Genomic DNA, 25,615 nt, shown 5'->3' with positions numbered 1-25,615 from the left:
ACAATTTGATGTAAAAATATAACCCTTTTTAATACAAGTGATACTATTTCTCATTCCAAAAGAAGATGACAGGACCAAAAATTTCGAATACAAGTGATACTATTTCTCATTCCAAAAGAAGATGACAGGACCAAAAATATCAGGGATTTTAACACCCTCAAATGGACCAGCTGTTTATGGAGGGGCCCTGTGTTGTACACCTTCAATTATCTTGTATTGTTAAAAGAAGCAAAACAATTTAGGCTCATCAGGAGAAGTAGAAAGTTCTCACGAAAGAATTCCTTTGATTTTCGTCTTCTGATCTTCTGTTAATGACTTGGGAAATTGAACTTCGAATGTTACATACAGATCTCCCTTCTTTGTACTCAGGTGCAAAGGCATACCTTCTCCTTTGTATTTCCTCACCTCTTTCGGTTTAGTAATTCCCTGAATGTGCCAAAATTTTATTGTTTAAGTCAAGGTTAATGATCATCGACCGGTGCAAAATAACCAAAAGGGAGAGATAGAAACCTTTGTGCCAATTTCTACTGGATGCTCGTCTAGATGTTTGATGGTCTTCTCGAAACCTACGAGAGCTTGGACCTGAAAAGAAGAAGAAAATTAGAAGGAAAATTTTTAGATGATCAAGTTGTTTGGGGTTCTCTTCATTCTGTCATCATCGTTAATACAAAGTAATAAAAAAAACTGCAACGAATAAAGACATTGCCCGCAACAGTTACTATTTACTAGTACTAATTTATTTGAGTTGTCAAAACTTAGTGGAAATTGAATTGAAGTGTTTAATATGGAAAATGTGAAGCCCACAAAACAATTTAGGCCACACATTTGAATAGCTAACAAAACTAGCAAAAAGTATAAAAATAGCAACTCAATGAGGAAAATAACAAGTCAACTTCTTTTCACTGTGTAAGAGATAACAACAGTCTTTTCCTCAATTGAATCCCAATTCTTGGCATTATCATATGATGATGAGACTATTCCACTTGTTATGTGGCGAAAATGGATTTATAGCGCATGTAGACATTTAAAAAAAACCCTATGAAAGTCAAGCAAATAAGTTCTTCGGACATTCCCACGTGAGATGATATACACTAATGTTCCTAAATAGAAGTCTCTCGTCTAGAAGACAGAAATATTGATGCAATCATAGTATATCCAGGGTTTAGCAGCACATATGCACAAAAAATACTTCCTAGGGTTTTGACTGATGGTCAGAAAACTTGTGTACATAAGGATATAGTCTTGATTGTCATTTACTATATGATTGCTTTATGTTAAGTATGTGGTCCTTATTCATATTGTTTGCAGTTTAAATGATAAGACAGTTATCAGTGCTCAAATTAAGACGAAATAGTAGCAGTTTTCAGGAAAAGTCATTACCAATGAAATCGTGACGGTTGTGTGCAGATTATTTCCTTCCCTTCTGAAACGATCATGTGGTGCTGTTTGGATCCTAAACTGCTTGCAAGAATACATTGTTTCAGGGGAAAAGAAAAAAGGAAGGTGATATAAGGTAAAAGTTAATGATTTCCACAAGGTAGTAAGCATCACCTTCAAGTCACCAGCTTCACCATCAATTTTAGGTTCACCATCTTCATAAAATACCACCTCCTACAAAAGATCCCCATAATTTTATAGCCAATAAAAATTTGATTTGAGCATAAAAACTGTTAATAATTTTATAAAACAGATAACGCAAGAAATATTAGGCATATGTTTTTGCTCATTTTTGGAACCATGATGTAGCTCCAACAACAGTGCAGCTCTAACCTGCACAATATGTGTTTGATTGACATGCTTTTGCAACATGTTCAATAACAAAAGTATGAATTAGGTATTTAACAATTCATATATAGAGGCAAACCATATATCTAGAATTTTCTGAGGTGCCTCTATATTTGCATAACACATGAGGTTTTGTAGCCCCCAACACTCAGTTTGGTTGCTGGAGCGACAACTTCCTTGAGTCTAAAATTTAATATATTGGTGTTTTAACCATGGTTTTAAATATCGGCCGATAATCCGATATTATCGCCGAGTTATCGGATTTGGGAGCTTTCTGCTAGGATAAGAAGGATTTTTTATCGGTTATGGTTTTTTGAGGTTTATCGGCGATAAAGGTACTTATCGTCCGATAATTAGGCTCTAAATATCAACTTTATCGGTCGATAAGTAGGATTTTGGAGCTTTTACTTTCTTTTGGATTTGCTCTTTGAATGTTTACAAATTATGAACTATTTGTTGCTTTTGGAACTTGGTTGATTGGTGATTAGCTTATGTTTATTTATGAATATTGATAATGACTCATAACTACTAAATATCAATTTAGTAAGTTAGTTTATGAATCTCATGATTAAACAATAATTATGTAGATGCGTAGATGGTTCTTCATTCTTGATGTTATCTTATTATTTGCTAGTTTATTATTCCATTTTGACTAACATTATATTTTTTTTCAAGCTTTTGTTTGTTTATTATTTGCTAGTATATTACTCCGATAAATACTACTTATCCCCGATATATCCTCGATTTCTGCTATCCAATAAGGATTTTGACCGTCCGATAAATCTCCGATAACCGACATTTAAAACCTTGGTTTTAACAAAGTCCAAACAAACATTTGGGTTGAGATTCTGGCGTAGTTGGAATAGCATGGTGATCCAACAACACCCAATTACAAGTGTTCCGATAACAATCCAAGTTTTAGCTGTGAACTACAAAAGCAATAGAAAAAAGGCACAAAAAGGACATGGTAATAATTAATCTATGGTTGTGGTAGTGGTAGTGGTAAATGGATGATTTTTGAATCTATTATTTCGGTAAATTGTAGTGAGGCCCACTGATCAATCAAGTATAACTGTGAGTGACTGACTGTGTGTATATATATCAGCTGGCCTACAGAAAGATCCTCGTGCATGCACCTTCTGCCAGCACAAGGAAGCCCCAACAGGAGTGCGCACCAACCTACATCTGGCAGTAAATTAGGTGTTACATGGCAAAAGGAAGCACAGACCGCCAAGAATGCAACTGCACAAACAATGATCAATCCACGTCCAATAGTACCATATTTTCTAAAGAACATGGCAGACTAGTAGACTAGTAGTTCCTGCACAGTTAGTTGACTAATTTCTAAATTGCATAAAACCATGTTTTTTATGCAATGCCTCTAATACGAACCAGAATGTCAACATGAACTAACCAGAATGCTCGCAGAAAATCGGGGCATTGCATTAGCATGTTATTGAAGCCTTGCTGCACACTTAACATAGAAAAACTAGCAACCAGCCAAAAGGCATAATTGTTTAAGTTTACCTCTCCATCTTTCATCCCTTTCTCAATATCAACAGTAACAAAATCTCCTTCTCGCACAAACTTTACATTTTGACACTGCTCACAGACCTGAAGAAGAAAAAAATTACAATTAGATATAGCATCTAGCTTCTCCTGCAAGAAGAGAAACAAGAAAGAATCAAAGCAACAATGTCCAAATCAAATGCATTTTTTTTCTTCGAAAACTTCAGTAGCTTACAGAAGAAAATTTCAAAGGACATCCTCAAGAATCACATAGGACCAAAAAACAACAATACCTGTTCAGTCATTTGCTGATACATTCCAGGAGCAATTTGTCTATGATGTACTTCATTTCTACAGTTACACCGCCTCTTCCCAGGGGCTGGCTTAATTACATTCTTCTCTCTCCAAACCTGGTAGGTATTTCAAGAAAGCAAAATATACAGGTGTTAGCCATATTAGGAAGGCTGTAGTGTCTCACTGTATTCCACCACCATGTAGTTAGCATATTATTCAAAATCTGACACACACACACACGCGCACACACACACACACATATGTATGTCTATATGAATAGTGGAGTTTATATGCCTAAATGTTCACCTAAAACTTACACCAGCATTAATGAAATAATGGACTGTGAACAAAATTATGCTTTTCAAATGACAATGAAGACCATTTACCATATTATAGCATGAAAGCTAAAAAAAGATGATAAAAAATTTGTCATGGCATTCGGAGTAAGTACCTTCAAAGAACCTCCCATATACAAGTCTTCCAGCGTAGCATGTAACTCAACAATTACATCATCGCCTTTAGGAGTCTTCTCTTCCTCTTCTTCCATGCCCATACCACCGCCAAAAAACCTACTCAAATAACTCCAATATTAGTGATACTGGAAATTGCAGAAAGAAAACTAACATAAGACAATTGTCTGAAATAGTGATGATTTTTGTTTTTATAATTTAAGGTACCTAATGCACACATTTGTGGTTTAAGGTACCCTTAAAGCAGTTCCAGCTCCTAGCAGAACAGCATATTGTACATTTAACTGAACTGTATCGAACACAAACTAGGAAGCAACCAATCTTTAAGGGCTCTTATAATCTCCTGCCTAACGCAATGTCATGGCCTTGATTCTTGGCCAACTTCAATATCATTTTGTTTCACTGCCTCTATGCAGACCACTTCACGGTAAAAAACTCATCATCACTCTATTGTTTAGCACCTCACAACTAAAGCTCGCCACATAATTTGAGGATGGAAACACTGGGATATCCCATAAAGGCGTTAATTAGACTGTCTGGAGAGGCTGTTATGACTTATGAGTGTCCACTGTTTTTTGTTTCCCGCTGCTATGAGACAGTACCATAGATATGAGGCTGTGCAAGGAAAGTTAGTGATCAGCAAACCCCGCTATTCGGAGCCAAAGAAGGATCAATTAACATCTTTCTTGATTGCATCCATGGCCAACTCACACATGATGTGAGAAGCAGTGAATCAAGAGTGGACCTAGGTGTTCAAGCACGCTTCCAATAGGAATAAAATGCACTTGGACAGACATGATGATTAGATTTCGGGCACAAGATACCACATGCTTAGACTTTTTATCATATGATTTTCCTTTAGGAAGAATCTTGTGTCGCTCTTAATGAATCTAGATGCAAGGCTACCATGCTGCAGATGCCCAGATCCCCAACAGTCACACCATACAGAGTATGTATGAACATGAATTTGATAAGGACAAAGATTTTGACTTGGAAAGTCAAAAATTCAGGCAGTCAGCTCAGAGAACAACACGAGTGGGAGTATGTTGGCATGTGTCAAAGGAGTCTGTGGATAAGTCTTTGTCTGCGATATGATAGAAGTTTATATAAATATATTCCTAAGAAGGGGCCTACCAAGAATCCTAGTAGAACTAGAGTTATTTCCTCTATCTTCTCGTAAACAATAACGTGAATAGGCACAAAAAAGGATACAGAAAACAGACTCTCTCTCAAAGCTACTGCATCCCTTCCTTCCAAGCTCAATGTTCAAGGGCTAGTAGTAGGCTGATAAGAGGGGATCGCTGATTATTGCTGTGGTTATCCCTCAGCTATTGGACAAGACATGTGCAACAGATCAACATGGAACGATCTTCATGGGGTAATCACTAAACCTATTTACCATTTATTAGAGGAGCGTATTTGGTGCAATAGTATCCACTGTGCTTGGTCTAGGTATGTGGTACCAAGATCATAGATTATTTTTTGCCTCTTCAAGTTATTAGCTTATGACATATGGGAAGAGAGAGACAACAATCCTATTTCTAGTAGGATGCTTGCCGCTCCTGAGCACCGGTTTAGGTAGGAATAACTATCCATATTGCAGATATATATGTATTTTATCCACATGCTCGAGTGTGAACCTCACACACCAACAAGTTATCATCCATCTTTGAATCTTTGTAAACTAATCCAGTTGATAATCGAAATCATGTGTCGCAACATTCACTCATATATCTATAACCTCTTATCAAAAGAAAATAAAAATAGTAACAATGAAAATGTCAATTATTCCTGTGATTTAACCAAACTAAAGATAAGATTCCGCTTACGTGCTAAATATATCTTGCATGTTCATGCCACCACCCCTCCCTCCGCCACCAGCATGCTGCTTCAGTCCCTCTTCGCCATACCTATCATATATATTCCTCTTCTCACGATCACTCAGAACTTCATATGCTGATTAAACCCCCCAAAAAAATCAGTTTTTTCTTCCATCAAAGGAATGACATATAAATTAAAAAAAAGCAAAAAACATGATCAAGAGAAAAAAAAAGCACCATTGTTAATCTCTGCAAATTTCTGGTTGGCCTCCTCATTCCCTTGGTTCTTATCAGGGTGATACTTCAATGCAAGCTTTCTACAGTTGAAATTGTGAATTCCACTCAAAAAAATTTCTAATAATAAAATTTGAGGGGAGAAAACTCTGCCGTTACAATGTGCTATACCTGTAATTTCGTTTAATCTGTTCATCTGAAGCGCCCTTTGGAACTTGGAGCACATCGTAATAATTCCTCCTGCGACCGAAACCGATTCAAACAAATCAAGAACAATCAAAGACGAATCGAGGAGATGGATATGACAGCGATCTTACCCTCCGATTGCGGAGAGAGCGTGCGATAGAACGAGGACGAAGAATAGAATCAAGCTCGATCTCAGGCGAGCCATTGGAGGAGCTAGGGTTAGGGTTAGAGTTAGGGTTTGGGTTTTGTTCGAGGGATCGAAGTATTTTGAGTGGAATTATTAGACACTGTGGGCTGCGATTTCTTCAGATCTCTTCCTCGTTGTTGGGAGCAGACGTGGATCTTTAGGAGACGAGCCAATGAGAGGCCGTGTTTATGTGTTCAGACCAATAGGAAGAGAACACGTGTCCGACCCGCGCTGAATTGGTCCGGACTCGACGAATTAAAGGGTTTTTGCAGTACCAGTCCCTTAAAATCTTTATTTAGGCCCCTAGTTCTTAAGCTATTATGAAACTAGCGTGCTGTCCGTGAAGTAAGATTTTTTTTCCACGCTATAGTAATTATGTTTTTAAATGTTATCGTAATTTTTTTTTTTAAATGCTACATTATCCCGTATCTTTTAAATTATTACAGTATAACTGTGCTACAGTATTTTCAAAGAACGCTACACTAGCTCTCGCCTCTGCTACAGTAATTTTTTTTAAAAATGCTACAGTATCCCGTGTGCCATAGTTATAATGTTGTATTAATATTTACAGTAGCATGAACAGTGAATATTGGATTCTCCCATTTATATAGAGGAGTAAACTATTCCTCTAAATTGTTAAAGTTGTTACTGAGTCTCCAGATATAAAAGACTAATTTAGTATTGTTGAAGCTTATGATAAGTCGCATATAAATAATTTATAGATGTAACTTATACAAACTACCGAAAATAATTGTTTAGTACTTATATGTCATGAGCTAGTTCTAAAAGCAAAAAGGTGTTTCGGTAAAATCATACTTAAAGGTCATCATAAGTGGAACCGACAGAAATAGACAAGAACTTTAACTATCAAAATAAATAAGATAAAGATAAATAAGATGGAGATATCACAAACTGAAGGGACATTAATTGTACAAAAATTACAAAAAATAGAAGTCGTTTTTAAAACATCCTTACATTACTTCTAAAAGCATTCTCTTAGGTCCCGTCTGGATAATGGAAGTATTAGAAGTAAGAAATAAGTTATAGAAGTAACTTTCAAAACTATGAAGTAGGAAGTAGTGGAAATAACACTTTTTTTGTTTGTTTCGTATATTTTTAGAAGTAATGGAAGTAGAACTTCTTCTTCTTCATTTATTTTTTTTGTTTGGATAACATTTGAAAATATTACTAGGAATTAATTTTATCAATAAAAAGCTGTTAGAAGTAACCGATAAAGGAAATATTAATTAAAAAATTTATTTATTTCCTAATTAATATGCATTTCAACTACTTCCGAGCTACTTCTGAGTATTAAGGATTGGAAAACTATTTTGGAAGTAAGGATGACACGTAAACGCCACATAAGCATTTAAGAAAGCAATGGAAGTAAGTTTTTTAAAGAACCAAACATGTTTTTTTGCTTGGAAATAGCAGAAGTAACATTTACTTCTTTTACTTCAGCTACTTCATAATTACTTTCGTGCAAACAAACGGGCCCTTAACAGTAAACAATAATTTTGATAAGCATATGCAAAATAAAAATTAGCAAACGCTATTAGTGACTGGTCCTTAAAAGAAATAAGGAGAATCAATCAAAAAAATAATACCGAACTAACCCTAAGTTGTTTTGAAATAATTTCCTCAAATCAATAGTAAACAACCAGAGGGACTAATTTGCTACAACTTACGAAAGTAGAGAATATAATAGAAAATTTGATGATCTGAGGGTCTAGTTTGTCTCAACATCTCTTGATCGGAGGGATTAATAATAATTAAGAAAAAAAAGAAACCGAGAGACTTAATAGCAGTGTAAATTGTTTGAGTTAGTAATTTCAAAATATTTTAAAAATTAAGGGAGCTAATAGCAAATTTAATGATACGAGGAACTGTTTTGAAAATATGAAACATTTTAGGGCCAGATATCGGAAATCTTGCGGTCATCGATCTCGCGCGCTATAAAAACGCTTTCTGCATTTCTCCTCTCCTCTCTAAAGATCTCACACATCTCCAGTCAACCGAAACCTAAAACAAAATAAACTAGAAAATAAAAAAATAAAAAAAAAGAAACAGAAAATCTCAATGGAGAGATCTAAGATCTTGCTGCTGGTCTCTCTCCAAACCGTAGCCCTCGCCTTCCTCATCTCGCCGTCTCTCGCCGACGAAGGCGACGTCGTCGTCCTCACGAACTCCAACTTCGAGAAGGAGGTCGGCCAGGATCGCGGCGCCCTCGTCGAGTTCTACGCCCCTTGGTAGGATCTCGTTAGTCCGATCTCGATTTTTTTTTTTTTGCTTTTAGAGCTTTGATCAGCGTTAAGTTTCGGTTACATGATAGAATTTGATAACTTAGGGATGTTGTTGTTTGATTCAGGTTAGTCCTTTTAAAAAATTTAGAAAATGTTCGCAATTTGATGCTTTTGTTCATGGGATGGATTTGTTAACGATTGTATTTATCTGGTTTTAGATTAGATTTGGGGTAAATTACACTGAATCGCCGTGAATTTTAAATACTTTTTTATGTTGTTTGTTTTGGTTCTAATTTATGGGTTTTATCCATGAAACTCAGAAAGTTCATGAGGGGTTTAGTGTGATTCTGGAAGTTCATGGGTGTTTACTGCAAAACACTGAAAGGTTATGGGGGTTTAATGTAATTTACCCTTAGATTTGATTGGATATATACTAAAATTGAGAAAGGTTAAAATATATAACAATAGATATTTGATATGAAGCTCTGTAGTTATATACTCCTACTGTCTGTATTTGGTAATCTAGGGAGGATGCGCTTTTTTTTGTGCCCATTTTTTCCGATGTGGCTTGAAATGCTTGTGCTGGATCAGTGTATCTTCAGAACTGTATGGGTTAACTCTTTCAGGAGAACCTTATGATGAATCCATTCTGTGATTTTGAGATTGTTGCTTCCTTTTTCTTATCTATGTTTGGAAATCTCTAACTGTATTTGGTTCCACGCTTACAATATATTGCACGCGATTATTTGCCGTGCATGAGAAATATGTTTCATTAATTTGAACATGACAGGCCCTGGTCATAGTTTTTGTTTGGTTGCTTACTTGTGTCCATTATTGGCAGGTGCGGTCATTGTAAGAAGCTAGCTCCTGAGTTCGAGAGGTTAGGTGCAAGTTTTAAGAAGGCAAAATCTGTATTGATTGGAAAGGTAATATACATTTCATGTTACTTCCATCAACTTCATGCTATATGGCTGTAGTAAACTCATTGTTCTTTCTACCAAGGAGAAGGTTGTCTTTTATCATCTAAATTTTCTGTATGGATCAAATATTATTTTCTTTATAGCTTGCACTGAAAATTAGATAGTCAAACATGAATGTTGTAAAAAGAATTTTATAATTCAATGGACCAAGCTTCTAAGAGGTTAATATCACTGTACCCTTTTCTGATTAATGAAGGTGGACTGTGACGAGCACAAGGACATCTGCAGCAAATATGACGTTAAAGGATACCCCACAATCCAATGGTTTCCAAAAGGCTCCTTGGAGCCAAAAAAGTGTGCATCTTACTTCTAAGCGATTCACTTATTTATTCTAGAATTGTTTATGTCGTCACATATAATTATCCAAAACGTCCCTTTATTTTATCAAATTTTCACTAATAATAGTTTATTGATTGCATAGGTATGAAGGTGCTCGGACTGCAGATGCCCTCACTGAGTTCGTGAATACGGAAGGAGGTATGCTATATCCATGTATCTTATTACTTCATATTTCAAGCAGTGAAGTGAGATTCCATTCAGGACTGTTGAAGTCATAGCTAGGGTGGAATACTGAGGGATTCATATCTGAATTCATCTATTACTGTGCCTGAATTCAAATTTGGACCTGCTTTTCTGAAGAATTTATTTCAAGAAGCATTCGGATTTGAACTTTCTTTTTTGAATTCAACTCCAAATCCAAATGCTTCTTGAAAAAAAATTCTCTTTGATCTGAAAGTACATTTATATTTGATGATACAATTTAAATATTTTGTGAATTATTTCGTTGAAGGTTACTTTTATTTGATTTAAATTTTTTGATTCTCTTGATTAATGAAATTCATGTTGTTGTAGAATTTACACTACTATTTATAAATATCATTATATAGTAATATCAGATAAGAAACATATAGTTATTTGTGTGTTTGTTTGACCATTTAGTTGTTTATACACATATTAAAGAAATGTGACAATTGAGAGAATCAAATTTTTGATTCATTTACTAGACAGATTTGATTTCACTTAAATGATCGTTGGAACTGAATTTGTATATATGTGATTAATTACCTGACTATTTGGTAATTATTTGATCCGACTTCGACCCGAGTGTTAGCTAACATTGTATACATAAGGCAGTTGTGCCTTTTTGCAGTCCTGAATGGAATATTCATCCTAGTTTGGAGTGCAATTAATTTGTCATACTATTTATGAGTATCATGTGGAAATATCAAATAGAAACATATAGCTATTCACTTGTCCATAACACTGATATGTAGCAGATTTTATTTATTTATTGTTTAAAATCACCATCCATAATCTCTTTTGATGAAATCTCATTTTTCTATTTGAGGTTTTATTGACATGAAGAATTTAATACTATTTTTAACGTGCTACGTAGCTTTTGAACTTAGGGAGTTCCTGTTTGGTAGCTTAAAAAAATAAAAATCTGAATTCTTATGTATATCTTTTACTTACCACTATGGTCTGAATAGGAGATATTTATTTGATCAGTTGTAAAATTCTGACACCTAGTTTCTGAGTATATGGATGCAGGAACTAATGTAAAGTTGGCAACAGTCCCATCAAATGTAGTGGTATTGACATCGGAGACCTTTGATGAGGTTGTTCTAGATGGAAAGAAAGATGTTCTCGTGGAGTTCTATGCACCATGGTCAGTTGATTTCTTTAAGTCCCACATTGTGTTTCTTCGTTCTTAGTCATTGAGATCTTTTCTTAATTGTTTTCTCTTATTTCTATAGGTGTGGTCATTGCAAAAGCCTTGCTCCAGTAAGTATATTAACCTATCTTATATGGAGCATTCTAGTGCCACATGGAAACTCCCATTTTGCCCCAACTTGGTAGATTTGAATAATCTGAAATGTTTCCCATTTTGTTTGTAGACCTATGAGAATGTCGTGATAGCTAATCTTGATGCCGATAACTACAAGGATTTGGCAGAGAAGTAAGTTATAAATGCATACTATAATTAGCAGAAACTGGAGTTTGTTTGCTGACTATATTGGATTATGTTTCTTATGTTATGTGCCAAAGTATATTTTGTTATGACACCTTTCAACTGCCAAGGTAGGGGATGCACTAGCATCCAGGTGATCCTGGATTTGATCAGCTTATTATTTATAGAAGCTTCATGGGGAAAATTTTGCTCGATATTGTAGTCATTGGCTTCTAAATAGTGTTCACGAATTGTCGTTAGATCTACAAGAACTATGATTTTTTCTTGTATTTATTATACGAAATATATACCTCAAGTACAATTAGCCTTGCTTTTTTTGGGTCATCTTTAACGACTTGATGCTTATTTCCAAAAATTATCCTTGAACTCTCTACTTGTGGTTGAACTAGAATTCACTTTGATCTTGACTTCAAAGTTTTATCTCTTTATTTCCTTTCTGTCACTTGTGAATTTCTCATCTTTCATCCATGTCAAATCTATTTGGTTTAGTTTCTTGTTTTGTAGAACATATTGGTGTGCACATGTTCTCATGATTTTTCTTTACCTGAGTTACTTTTGGAAGTATATTTCCTTGAGATAGAACTTTCAGATACTCTGTTCTGAAAAGTGCTTTAGGCCTGAAAGATTTTCACTTTTGCATGAACTGCTGCAACCGTTGAATCACTTTGGGGATGCATATTTCAGACCAATTTAACATGCTCCACTTGCAAACATATCATTTTGTCTGGATGGCTCTTTTCCTCTGGCAAATTGACATTTCCTGATCATAAGCAGTAAACTTCATTCTACTTTTTATTGTTACATCACGCAGTTCAATGGGTAGTTTGTTAGAATTACCAGGGGGTAAAAGTAGCAAACTTGGGTAATCCCCTATCAGTTACAATAGATCCAGAGACTTCTTGGGATGCCCCACAATTCTTTTACCCTAAAAAATTTTCACATCTTTTTTTCTTTTTGTTGTTACTTATTAAGATTGGATGATTCTTGCATATCGGATGACAAATTTAGGTAGTGCAAATGCAATGAAATTATACCAGAATAGTTGAAACCAAAGTAGCTATTAAAAGTTTAAACCTATAACAATGCTTTTATTTGCTGCGTTAGTACACACCATCACCTTATTTGAAAGTCATTCTACTGCCAAATGAAGGTGGTTTTAGTTTCTTAAGTAGGATTAGTGGAAAAATATTCGGAGTATGACATGTTTCATGTTCTTTTCCAGAAGATATATCAATAACTTGCTCATCCAACAGACTTGAACTTCATCTTAAGCTCAATATTTACAGTCATAAAACTTGTGACATTTGTATAACACATGTATTATGTTATAGATTTTATTTGAACATCTTTTTCCTTTTGATAAATCATTTGAATCTTAAGAGTAATTTTCCAGCCTGTGATTTTAGTTTGTCATGGTGTTAAAGAGTTGGGTTGAAGTCAAATTAAACTTGCATGAATTTTAGATATGGAGTCAGTGGATACCCTACGTTGAAGTTTTTCCCAAAAGACAACAAAGCTGGCGAAGACTATGATGGCGGGAGAGATCTAGCTGAATTTGTCACTTTCATTAATGAAAAGTGTGGCACCAGTCGTGATGCAAATGGCCGTCTTACTTCCCAAGTTAGTAGCAAACACAGAGTTTATACTTAGATATACTTGTTCAACTGTATTTTTCTCAGCCGTTGGCTCTTTGTTGTTGTAGGCTGGTATAATAGCAGGTTTAGAAGCTCTTGTGAAGGAATTTACTGGCGCTGCTGATGAAGAGAGGAAGGCCGTTCTTGCTCGAATTGAAGAAGAGGTTGGAAAGCTTGAGGGTTCTTCAGCAAGGTAATTATTTTTAGGTTGTGTATCATGTTTTCTTTATAACTGGAATTTGAGTAACTGGAATTTGAACAACTATTGGAAGTTTGGAACTTCCTTCATCTGTCTTTACTGTATAGGTGCCTGGTCTTTATTAGGTGCCTGATATTAGCTTGTGTTTTTTCTGCATGGTGTAGTTTACCTATTGGTGATAGTCATGCTAATGCTTTGATTACATGTTAATAGCTTTCGTTGCCTTTGAAAAACATTAGTGTTGAACTTATCCAAACCCCTTAAATACCAATTTACTATATTAAATGTTTTCCACCAATGAGAATTATGTTTAGTTGATTTTTTTTTCTTCTTCCCTTCCTTTCATCTTCTCTCGTTTTTCCCTACTTAGAACTCTTTCCTTTTGGAAATATTTGTTGTGTACATATTAAACATTTTGCCAGCTGTTTTAGGTGGAGTTTGCTGCGATGAATTTATTAGTTTATGTAGTGCCCTGACTTAAAACCAGATGCAAAAGTGAAGGAAATGAAAACTAGAAATACTAGCAGATGCCTAGTAAGCCACCAATAGGATAGTAACACCCGCAAATATCTTTATTTGCTAGCTACGCCTTGATAGAAATGTCAGGACTGGCATTCCTTCAAAATGTGTTCGGATGCATCAGAAGGTTCCCTAAAAAGATTTACTTTACAACCTGTCATGCTACTAAACTTTCAGACACATCCCGTCATGGACTAATGCCATAGGCATAACGTACCTAACTGTTAATCACATCATCTTTTTGGTGGTTCTCTTCATATATGAAGAGTACATATGTAGCATTTGTTACCGTGACTGCTAAAAGATGAAATAAATTTGCTAGGTTGTTTGATATGGGCATGCGTATGGGCTTGGACTAATTGAATGATGCTTTCATCCTGTATTATGCAGAGAGTAAAAAGGTAAACAAGAAAGGAAACTCGATCAAATCAAAGACATGCAGTTCAAATGCCCTCTACGAAACTGATCATGGAACTAAGCTTTCCATGGTTTGAACATAATAAGACACCAATTAGTCATGGAAAATGATATCTTTTTTTTCCCATGATTTTCCATGCGATCATCTAAAGTTTTGAAAGTTAGTTGTATTGATGCAATATCATGATTCCACCAATACAGTATTTGTGACTATTTGTGATTGCATCGACACAACATGCTGATTGTGCTGATAACGTCGTATGCTGATGTCACTGCTTTTGAAAAAAATGAGTAGATATGTTTCGCGATCTACTGTGAATTTGACTAAAATACATCTGCCTCTCGAGTTAGTTAATGAATCTCTTTTACAGGTATGGCAAGGTCTACTTGAAGATTGCAAAGAGCTCTGTTGAAAAAGGTGCTGGCTATGCTAAAAAAGAAATCGATCGACTCCAGCGCATGCTAGAAAAGGTGCGTGAGAACTCGATTCACATAAAGTTTTCCCATCCTTTGAGAAAAAACTGTATAACGAGAGGAATTTCTTTTGATGGCAGTCAATCAGTCCTTTGAAAGCAGACGAGTTCACCGTCAAGAAGAACATCCTATCCATTTTTGCTGCTTGAGCTTGAAGAGCCCCACATCCCGCGCTTTTTCTGAGAGAAGGATATTTTGAAGCCAAGATTTTAGCGTCGCCATTAGAAAAACTGAACTAGCTGTATAAGACTTCCGTATCTTATACACCTTTTATCGATGAGGAATTATCATTATTTGCCATGCTTAATTGTGTTTCTAGTTTTGTTTGTGTGGCTCATTCATGATACAAGTATTATGTGCTTGGACTCTATTTGCTTTTAGCTGCATTGAGTAAAATTGCAATGCCTGGAAACAGCGAGCTACATGATTAAGTGGGTAGAAATGTGGCAATAAAATCTTGAGATAAAAAAAATCTGATTCAACTATTGTCCATGAACAAGTAAAAAATTCATGCACGCGTATAATACAAGGAAAACCTGAGCATTAATGATATTATAACTTAAGCTACTCTTATAATGTCTAGATTTCATTCTAGAGGAGAACCCATACAAATTAATAAACGGTTGACTCCCACACCGAGTCAAACCAAAGCCGTATTAGATTTGCAGATAATTCCACACAAGTCGTTAGATTACTATTTTTCTATTTATTTTCAATTTAAATTAAGAAATTATTATTCATTAAACTTTCTTCATATATAATATATATTACATTAATGTTAAAATATTATTGGAAAAGTTTATTCAGTTCATTAATTATGCGGTTTTCTCTCCGGTGGTGAAATATTCTTCGATTCTGATTTTGCTAGTTTTGGTGGCACAGTATGGATTGGAGTTAGATCATATTATTGGTAAATTAATTATTCATTAAATTAAAAATGTAAAAAAAACTATGGTTTGAGTGACCGAGTCGATCGCACTAGTTTTTTCCGCTTCTATTTCCCGCTCACGTGTATCCTTTTTCCCGCCATTTCGATGGGTATTTATATACATATATACACAGAGAATATATATCAGAGAAAACCCTAAAGCCTTTTCTCTGGATTCAGATCGCCGTCACCAATCGCATCGTAAGTATTCTCATCATCTAAATTTTATTAGGGTTTCTTTTCTTTTTACGATCTGGCGACTGATCCACTGTCGTTAGTGTTTCTTCTCTCCGATCTCGTAAATCTATATTCTGCAAGGGGGGAAAATTTTTGGATTCAGTTAGTAGATTGAGTTGCGATCCTAATTGATTGCTTTCATTTTAGCTTTGAAGATTTGCCCTAAAACTGATGCTAACATGAGAAACCGGAAATTTTGAAGGAGGTCTAAGTTTGAAGTTTTCCTAGGGTTTTAGCTTTAGTCTGAAACCATTTTGCGTTATACAAGTTTTTACAAGGTAAAGAATGAATTTCCTTTTCTTTTTGATGTTAATGTTGTGGTACCAAGTTGATTTGAAGATAGCCAATCAATCTTTAGACAAAAAGTTGAATGACTAGGTTCGTTAGATCTATTTCGTCTGATTGCGATCCTGGTAGATGATCTTTTGTATTTTCAGATGGATGAGATACAATATTTTAACTAAAATTCGTTTAGCTACGAAATCATGTAACAATGTTTTGTTCACCATGCTTGTAAATACCCATGTCTCTATAACCTCTTTCTGCAGACTTGGGTTAACTGCGTATAGAACCTGTTTCGTTCTATTTGTGCGGATAGATGCCCTGTAACGTTTGTTAGTTGGGATGGATACCAACCTCCGGCAGGGGAGCTCCGACGAGCTCCAGGATGACACAGGTGAGAGTGGCGAAGTCGACGAAGAACGCGACCCTCATCTTTGGGCGAACGCTACCCTCGGCATTTGGCGGCTCCGACCATCGCGTCCGCCCCCCTTGACCTCAGCGTTTGGCCTCCCACATCCGCGTCAAGCCTCCCACCTCCGCGACAAGCCTCCCACCTCCGCGTGTGCAAGTGATCGCTGGCGATAGGCTGTCGCCAGCCTGTCTATCTCTCGGCTATAAAAGGGGACCCTGATGCCCTAGGGTTTGCTGCTCTTCCCTTTTCTCTCTCTCTTCGATTCCAGGCAGCGGCGGCGGAAAACCCCAAAACGCAGCAGCGTTTTCTCATTTGAAATCACAAAAGTGATTTATCTTGATTGATCTCAACTTTCAACAGTGGGTGAGGAGATTTAAAAGAGAGAGAGAGAATTAAAGAGGGGGTCCTTTATTGTGGGATATTTTATTCTCAAGTGAGAATTGAAAGGGGTTCATTCCCTTTAATTATTAACACTGTAGCTACAGTGTTTCATCTGAGAAATCCCAGTTTAGGGATTTTCTCCTAAATTGTAATTTCTTGTTTGATTAATAAGAAATTATCTGTGTGGCTCCCGAGGACGTAGGCAGTTGCCGAATCTCGTTATATCTTGGTGTACTTTTTCTATTCTGCGTTTCCGTTGCATTAGGGATTTCGGCGTTAAAATTCCCAACAACTGGTATCAGAGCGTGAAACGATCTAGAGGAAGTCAGATTCAAGTGGGAGCCATGGCCGCAAATGAAGGGAAAATAAGACTTGAGAAATTTGATGGAACAGATTTTGGATTCTGGATAATGCAGATAGAGGATTATCTGTATCAGAAAAATCTGTATCAACCACTATCGGGGAAGAAGTCGGATTCTATGAAGGAAGAAGAGTGGAACCTTCTAGATAGACAAGCCCTCGGAGTTATCAGATTGACGTTGACTCGCAATGTTGCGTTCAACATAGCGAAGGAGAAGACCACGGCAGGTCTTATGGCAGCACTCTCAAACATGTATGAGAAGCCATCAGCCGCGAACAAAGTTCATTTGATGCGGCGGTTATTCAATCTGAAAATGGCGGAAGGCGCGTCAGTAGCACAACACCTCAATGAACTTAATACGGTTACAACCCAATTGAGTTCAGTTGAGATTGAGTTTGATGAAGAAGTTCGGGCGTTGATATTGTTGTCTTCCCTACCAGAGAGTTGGAACGCTACAGTCACAGCTGTGAGTAGCTCGTCGGGAAAGAAAAAGTTGAAGTTCAGCGACGTTCGTGATTTGGTTCTCAGTGAGGAGATCCGACGGCGAGAGACTGGTGAAGCTACAACCTCTTCAGTATTGCATACAGAGTCAAGAGGTAGAAATTCAACCAGAGGAAACGGACGAGGAAAATCAAACTACAGAGGTAGATCAAAGGACAGGAGGTCCAAATCAAGGAATCCAAGCAACAGCTCGAAGGCTATCGAGTGTTGGAATTGTGGAAAGACCGGGCATTACAAGAATCAGTGCAAGAGTGCACAGAAAGAGAAGGAGGCAAAGGCAGAGGTGAATGTCACATCCACTTCAGGAGGAGACGACGCATTGATATGCTCTTTGGAGAGCAAGGAGGAATCTTGGGTGTTAGATTCAGGAGCGTCGTTCCACGCTACTTCTCAGAAAGAATTCTTCGAGAAGTATACCCCCGGAAAACTTGGATACGTATATCTTGGTGATGATCAACCATGTGCTATTGTGGGCAAAGGCGTGGTGAAAATTAAGTTGAACGGGTCAGTATGGGAGCTGAAGGATGTCAGGCATATTCCCGACCTGAGAAAGAATTTAATATCCGTAGGTCAGTTGGCTGGCGAAGGATACACCACAACCTTCCATGGAGATGATTGGAAGATTTCAAAGGGCGCAATGACGATTGCCCGAGGCAGGAAGACTGGTACCCTATATATGACAGCAGGTGCACGTTGTTCGATCTCAGTTGCAGCAGGCAATGAGACTTCAAAGCTGTGGCACCAGAGACTCGGTCATATGAGTGAAAAGGGGATGAAAATCATGCACACAAAGGGAAAACTCCCAGGACTGCAGTCAGTGGAGATGGATATGTGTGAAGAATGTATACTTGGAAAGCAGAAGAGAGTCAGCTTTCAGACAAGTGGCAGAACCCCCAGGAAGCAGAAGCTAGAGCTCGTTCACTCAGATGTTTGGGGACCAACCACCACTGCGTCGATTGGTGGGAAACACTACTTCGTGACTTTTATCGATGATCACACTCGGAAAGTATGGGTCTACTTTCTGAAACATAAGTCAGAAGTGTTTGAGGCTTTCAGAAGATGGAAAGCCATGGTCGAGAATGAGACCGGTCTGAGAATAAAGAAGCTCAGGACCGACAATGGCGGTGAGTATGAAGACACCGGATTCAAGAAGTTCTGCTATGAGCACGGGATCAAAATGGAGAGAACCGTGCCCGGCACGCCTCAGCAAAATGGTGTAGCTGAGCGGATGAACCGAACGTTGACAGAGAGAGCCAGAAGCATTCGGGTACAGTCAGGCCTACCGAAGCAGTTCTGGGCAGAAGCAGTCAACACGACAGCTTACTTGATCAACTGAGGTCCGTCGGTTCCATTGGAGCACAGAATACCAGAGGAGGTATGGTGCGGAAAGGAGGTAAAACTCTCACATCTAAAAGTTTTCGGTTGTGTCGCTTACGTGCATATTAGTGATCAAGGCAGGAATAAGCTTGATCCCAAGTCAAAGAAATGCACTTTCATCGGCTATGGTGAAGATGAGTTCGGCTACCGCATTTGGGACAACGAAAACAAGAAGGTGATCCGGAGCAGAGATATGATATTCAACGAGAAGGTGATGTACAAGGACATGCACAAGACTGATGACTCAGAGAGTGAGTCAATATTTGTAGATGCAGATGATGTCCCGAGTAACCTCTCGGAAGAACCCAATGCAGAGGGTCCTCAGCAAGAAGAGTCTGTTGGACAAGATAGTGCGCAGGAACCCGACGCACCAGCTCCGATATTAAGAAGATCTTCTCGTCCTCCTGTACCCAACAGGAGATACATGAACTATCTGTTACTGACAGATGGTGGGGAGCCTGAAAGCTTTGATGAAGCTTGTCAGTGTGGAGATGCGAGCAAGTGGGAGCTTGCAATGAAAGATGAGATGAAGTCTCTCATATCAAACCAGACGTGGGAACTAGCTGAGTTGCCCACGGGTAAGAAGGCACTCCAAAACAAATGGGTGTACCGGGTGAAAGAGGATCAAGATGATTCCAGAAGATATAAAGCCCGGCTAGTTGTCAAAGGTTTCCAGCAGAAGGAAGGAATTGACTACACCGATATTTTCGCTCCAGTGGTGAAGCTAAATACTATCAGGACCGTGATGAGTATTGTAGCAATTGAAGATCTTCATCTGGAGCAGTTAGATGTGAAGACGACGTTTCTTCACGGAGATCTAGAAGAGGAGATATACATGCACCAGCCAGAAGGTTTCTCAGAAGAAAAGAAGAAGAACCTGGTGTGCAGACTCAAGAAGAGCTTGTATGGCCTGAAACAAGCCCCAAGACAGTGGTACAAGAAGTTTGATGGCTTCATGCACAAGGAAGGTTTCCAGAAGTGCAACGCCGACCACTGTTGCTACTTCAAAAGATATCAGTCCAGCTATATCATCCTACTGCTGTATGTTGATGATATGTTGGTTGCAGGAGCAGATATGAAAGATATCAAGAGTTTGAAGCAGCAGCTGTCAAAGGAGTTTGACATGAAGGACTTGGGTCCAGCGAAGAAGATCCTTGGAATGCAAATCACGAGAGATAAGAAGAGAGGTCTCTTGCAGTTATCTCAGACGGAGTACATCAACCGTGTTTTGCAGAGATTCAACATGGGCGACGCCAAGCCTGTGAGCACACATTTGGCCAACCATTTTCGTCTATCGAAGGATCAGTCTCCTCAGTCAGAAGAAGAGAAAGAGAGTATGGCTCAGGTACCTTACGCCTCAGCTATCGGAAGCTTGATGTACGCTATGGTCTGTACGAGACCAGATATTGGCCATGCAGTGGGAGTGGTCAGCCGGTTTATGTCGAATCCAGGAAAAGCTCATTGGGAAGCGGTCAAGTGGATTCTGAGATATCTACGAGGCACCACACAGAAGTGTTTGCACTTTGGTAAGGGAGAGGTAGAAGTGCAAGGGTACGTAGATGCAGACTTCGGCGGCGAAGTTGATCACCGAAGAAGCACCACCGGCTATGTATTCACCGTTGGAACTACAGCTGTTAGTTGGATGTCACAGGTACAGAAGATCGTTACCCTATCCACTACAGAAGCTGAGTACGTTGCAGTGACTGAAGCCAGTAAAGAGATGATATGGCTTCAAGGTTTGTTGACAGAGCTGGGATTCAAACAGGAGAAGAATGTTTTGCACAGTGATAGCCAGAGTGCGATACACTTGGCGAAAAATTCAGCATTTCATTCTAGAACGAAGCATATTGCGCTTCGGTATCACTTCATCAGATCCCTGTTGGAAGATGACGTGTTGAAACTGGAAAAGATTCCAGGAAGTAAGAATCCAGCAGACATATTAACAAAGACGGTGACCGTTCAGAAACTGGAGTTGTGCGCAACTTCAGTTGGCCTTCATGCATAAGATGATGAGGGCGGAGCCACACAGGAGAGGAGCTTGATGGGATAATCTGTTGACGTCGGTTTGGTCTCCAAGTGGGAGATTGTTAGTTGGGATGGATACCAACCTCCGGCAGGGGAGCTCCGACGAGCTCCAGGATGGCACAGGTGAGAGTGGCGAAGTCGACGAAGAACGCGACCCTCATCTTTGGGCGAACGCTACCCTCGGCATTTGGCGGCTCCGACCATCGCGTCCGCCCCCCTTGACCTCAGCGTTTGGCCTCCCACATCCGCGTCAAGCCTCCCACCTCCGCGACAAGCCTCCCACCTCCGCGTGTGCAAGCGATCGCTGGCGACAGGCTGTCGCCAGCCTGTCTATCTCTCGGCTATAAAAGGGGACCCTGATGCCCTAGGGTTTGCTGCTCTTCCCTTTTCTCTCTCTCTTCGATTCCAGGCAGCGGCGGCGGAAAACCCCAAAACGCAGCAGCGTTTTCTCATTTGAAATCACAAAAGTGATTTATCTTGATTGATCTCAACTTTCAACAGTGGGTGAGGAGATTTAAAAGAGAGAGAGAGAATTAAAGAGGGGGTCCTTTATTGTGGGATATTTTATTCTCAAGTGAGAATTGAAAGGGGTTCATTCCCTTTAATTATTAACACTGTAGCTACAGTGTTTCATCTGAGAAATCCCAGTTTAGGGATTTTCTCCTAAATTGTAATTTCTTGTTTGATTAATAAGAAATTATCTGTGTGGCTCCCGAGGACGTAGGCAGTTGCCGAACCTCGTTATATCTTGGTGTACTTTTTCTATTCTGCGTTTCCGTTGCATTAGGGATTTCGGCGTTAAAATTCCCAACAACAATGTTGGACTAAGTGCGAATTGCACCCCCTAGTGAACTTTTTTGATTCTTTTGAGAGTTGGAAAAGTTAGCAATTGGGGGTCTTTCTTCACCAATAGAATTTTAGGGGGTATATTCGCCTCCTCAAAACATTTTTAACTATTATAAGAGTAAAGATAATTTCCATCAGGGGGTCCATCCGCACAAATAGAACTACATGGAGTCTATCTGCAACTGGGCGATACTACATGGGGTCTATTTTCAACTAACCCTTTAATCTTTAACTATTCATTAAGAAAGCGAATTCAAACAAGTGAAAGGGCTAATCTTTTGCCATTGTAACTGCTTTCCCTTCATAGGCTGCTCAATGCTATGCTTCCATCAGTCTGAAGGTATTATCATCTGTCCTGTAAATTTTTGTCTGCAGATAATGGATACATCCAGCCCTGCTGCCTTTGTGAATGCGGAGCTTCTGAAGATGTACATGGGACGGAGAGTTCGAGCTGTAGTTCAGGTTCTGCGAAATGAAGGAGGGATCATTGTCGGGCAATCAACTGATGGAAGCCAGTTGACTGTAAAGGGCTCTCAAGGATTTCCTCCATCGCATTATGTGGAAGTCATAGGTATTGCTGATGGGAATCAATCGATTCGTGCTGAAATATGCACTGACTTTGGCGACAAATTTGGTAAATTCTTTCTAGCCTGTTTATTGGCTTATATAATTTTCTTACTTTTATATTATTGTTTCAATCACCTGGCATCTTAAGGGTGAACTTCTTGAATAATGAAGCAGTTACCATGTACTTTCATGTTAATGTTTAGTTTTGATTAATTTTGATTCTGTACATTGGTAAATTTTAACAAAGACACAGTGAATCCAAATATGAGATGCTTGATAGGAAAATAAATTAGGCAGATGTAACTCGAGCACTGTGATTTAACCCTCACTTTGAAGCAAAATTATGAAGACATTCTGTAAAGTGATTTAGATGTTTTTTTTGGCGTCAATTGTTTCATAAGCTTCAATGATTCATCTACTTGGGTGAAGGCATAGAGGTAATAGTAGAAGTGGAGTTATTCTTGAGGAGCCATGACTTTTTGCTTGTGTAATAGTGGGTTAATATTGCCTTTAGTAGTTTTTATGTAGTCCTTTTTTCCTGCTGCATGAAGGTTTCATGTTCTTTAGGGAAATTAATGGAAAAGAACCAATTGTGACTTTCAACTATATTTATGTATATCATAGTAAGCTGAAGGTTTCATGTTAATATTGCCTTCAGTAGTTTTTATGTAGTCCTTTTTTTCCTACTGCATGAAGGTTTCATGTAGTAGGATGACAAACTAGTGCTCTCCAATTGGGAAATTAATGGAAAAGAACCACTTGTGACTTTCAACTATATTTATGTATATCATAGTAAGCTGATTTATCTTTCTATCCACATACACTGTATTAGAATCCATATTCTAATCATGACTGAACTATATACAATGCACAGTGACTGAGTTATCTTGCATCAAGTTAATGAATTTGCATATATTAGCTACATATAATTTCTTTATGCATATTTGGGTCAATTTTTACATGGATATCCGTTAACTATTTATGAAAATGTTGAGGCAAAAGGTTGGTCCATGGAGGCATTCATCATATTACAACTTGAAGGTTTATGATTTATGATCTATGTCCATCTCATATCATCTTGGCATGTCATTATTATGTACTGTTTTAGAATTTGCATTGCTATATTATGTCCAATGGGGAGCTTAATGGGTATAAATTAAAAGCGGTTAATGGGTTTGGCTTTGTGTTAGAGGAGTATAACTCTCAAATCTCCAAAAAAGTTGAAGTTAACAGAATATTTCCCCATTTCAGGGGGGGGGGAGGCTTGTTTCAACATACTAATAGGATTTGGGGTGCCTGAGATCAATTTCAAAGATTTGGGGGCCTAATATAAAATATTGAAGAGTTGGGAGGGGCCTGAGAGCAATTTCAAAGATTTTGGGGGCTAATATCAAAATATTAAAGATTTGGGGGGCTAATATCGAAATAACCCTAAACAAAATAATAACAAAGAATAAATAGTTCTTGCTCGCTACAATATTCATTATCACACCCCAGTGGCATTGGTTATTGTTTACCCAAAATGATCCTTTGTCATGCATAACCCTACTTGAACAATTGACTCCCCTTAGATACTTAAAAGGCTAAGTTCCAGCCCCCCGAACTTCAGATGATTATCAGATAAACCCTGATAGCTTTCATACATCTAACTTAAAAATTACAAATAGCTAGCTTCCAAATTTATGGGTGGTTATCTGATAATTGTCCAATGTTAAGATATATTTATTTATTTTTTGGGTGCAAAATTTAGCCTACTTAAAAAGTACAAATAGCTAACACTTTTAGGAAATGAAGACCATTTTATTTTTGATCAGATGTGATAAAACCTTCAGGGACCCTGCACAATTCATCACATTCTAGTGGTGCTCAGGTTATTACAATTTTTCTAATTGCTTTGTTTCTTTTTTGGCAGATACAGTTGCATATAATTCCTTGTGCCAGCTCGCAAATGGTAAATACAAGAACTTATTCCTGTAAGCAGGACTAATCTGAAAGAAGACTGAGAATGAGTTCTTAGTAGTTTAACTTTGAAGAAATGTATATGTAAAGATACTTCTAGTCTTGAGTTGTTCTTGTAAAAGCTTGCCATCTTCTGCACTTAGAATTGCGATTCAAATATTTCCTTTAAATGGTCTGCTTTAAAATCTTTGGATAAACATCTCCATATTGTCGAAGGTCATCTAACTGCTCAGCTCTTTTTGTGTTATTCTTTTCTTTTTGCTACTAGTGAGTGAGTATATGATACCTGAAAATTGTTACCGATATTTGTTCTTTCGACTACTGCTTGGGATTGCTTTTAGTGTGAACTTCGGTTCGTTAGTTCAAAGTACGTGATGTTAGAACAAAGAGATTATAAACCAGTTCCTAGCGGAAAACGAAAGGATTTTTGTGGAAAACTGTATCATGTTCAGATTGTTTGATTTGCTGCGAGCCAATTTTATGGAAAACAGTTTGTCAAGAATCCTGATGCAGCATGGCCTTTGATTTTATGAGAACTAAAAGTACCAACTGTATCTATGAAAAGGTTCTTAACCTTACTTTGCTTTCTTGCAAGTTATATTTAATCTGCACTTTTATTTTATGAGGAGAATGGATGATAATTTGTTTATCCTTTATGGACTTCGGTGCCTGTTAACAATTCTTGAATCCTCTCTAGTCTAAAACTCTAGTTCATTAGTATTCAAACATACTTACATACATGAGGCAATGACAAACAGGCATCTAACAGTAATGCGTGCTGCGTGACTACTTTTACGTTTAAATGACTGACAAAGG

General features: G+C 37.8%; 3 protein-coding genes across 3 annotated transcripts; 2 read left to right on the top strand and 1 right to left on the bottom strand.

Moving 5' to 3' along the window:
• LOC109819694 (dnaJ protein ERDJ3B-like) lies at positions 87–6,609 on the bottom strand. Its single transcript, XM_020385512.1, has 11 exons — positions 6,430–6,609; positions 6,284–6,352; positions 6,116–6,195; positions 5,888–6,014; positions 4,040–4,157; positions 3,588–3,704; positions 3,313–3,399; positions 1,552–1,611; positions 1,381–1,458; positions 511–582; positions 87–426 (listed from the first exon to the last, which is right to left on the bottom strand). Exons 1-11 carry the CDS (start codon positions 6,501–6,503, stop codon positions 268–270), a joined length of 1,041 nt encoding a protein of 346 aa, XP_020241101.1. The 5' UTR covers positions 6,504–6,609; the 3' UTR covers positions 87–267.
• Positions 8,468–15,335, top strand: LOC109819693 (probable protein disulfide-isomerase A6). The gene is made up of 11 exons (XM_020385511.1): positions 8,468–8,734; positions 9,570–9,654; positions 9,905–10,002; positions 10,130–10,185; positions 11,260–11,377; positions 11,466–11,493; positions 11,607–11,668; positions 13,144–13,300; positions 13,383–13,507; positions 14,821–14,920; positions 15,004–15,335. The coding sequence occupies exons 1-11, from the start codon at positions 8,565–8,567 to the stop codon at positions 15,070–15,072; spliced, it is 1,068 nt and encodes a 355-aa protein (XP_020241100.1). The 5' UTR covers positions 8,468–8,564; the 3' UTR covers positions 15,073–15,335.
• Positions 15,961–25,046, top strand: LOC109822023 (replication protein A 14 kDa subunit-like). Its single transcript, XM_020388184.1, has 3 exons — positions 15,961–16,052; positions 22,649–22,907; positions 24,753–25,046. The coding sequence occupies exons 2-3, from the start codon at positions 22,652–22,654 to the stop codon at positions 24,815–24,817; spliced, it is 321 nt and encodes a 106-aa protein (XP_020243773.1). The 5' UTR covers positions 15,961–16,052; positions 22,649–22,651; the 3' UTR covers positions 24,818–25,046.

This window comes from Asparagus officinalis, chromosome 8, assembly GCF_001876935.1.
Source record: "Asparagus officinalis chromosome 8, Aspof.V1, whole genome shotgun sequence".
NCBI lineage: Eukaryota > Viridiplantae > Streptophyta > Magnoliopsida > Asparagales > Asparagaceae > Asparagus > Asparagus officinalis.
The sequence above is the reverse complement of the archived record's forward strand: the minus strand, read 5'-3'. Positions and strand labels throughout refer to the sequence as shown.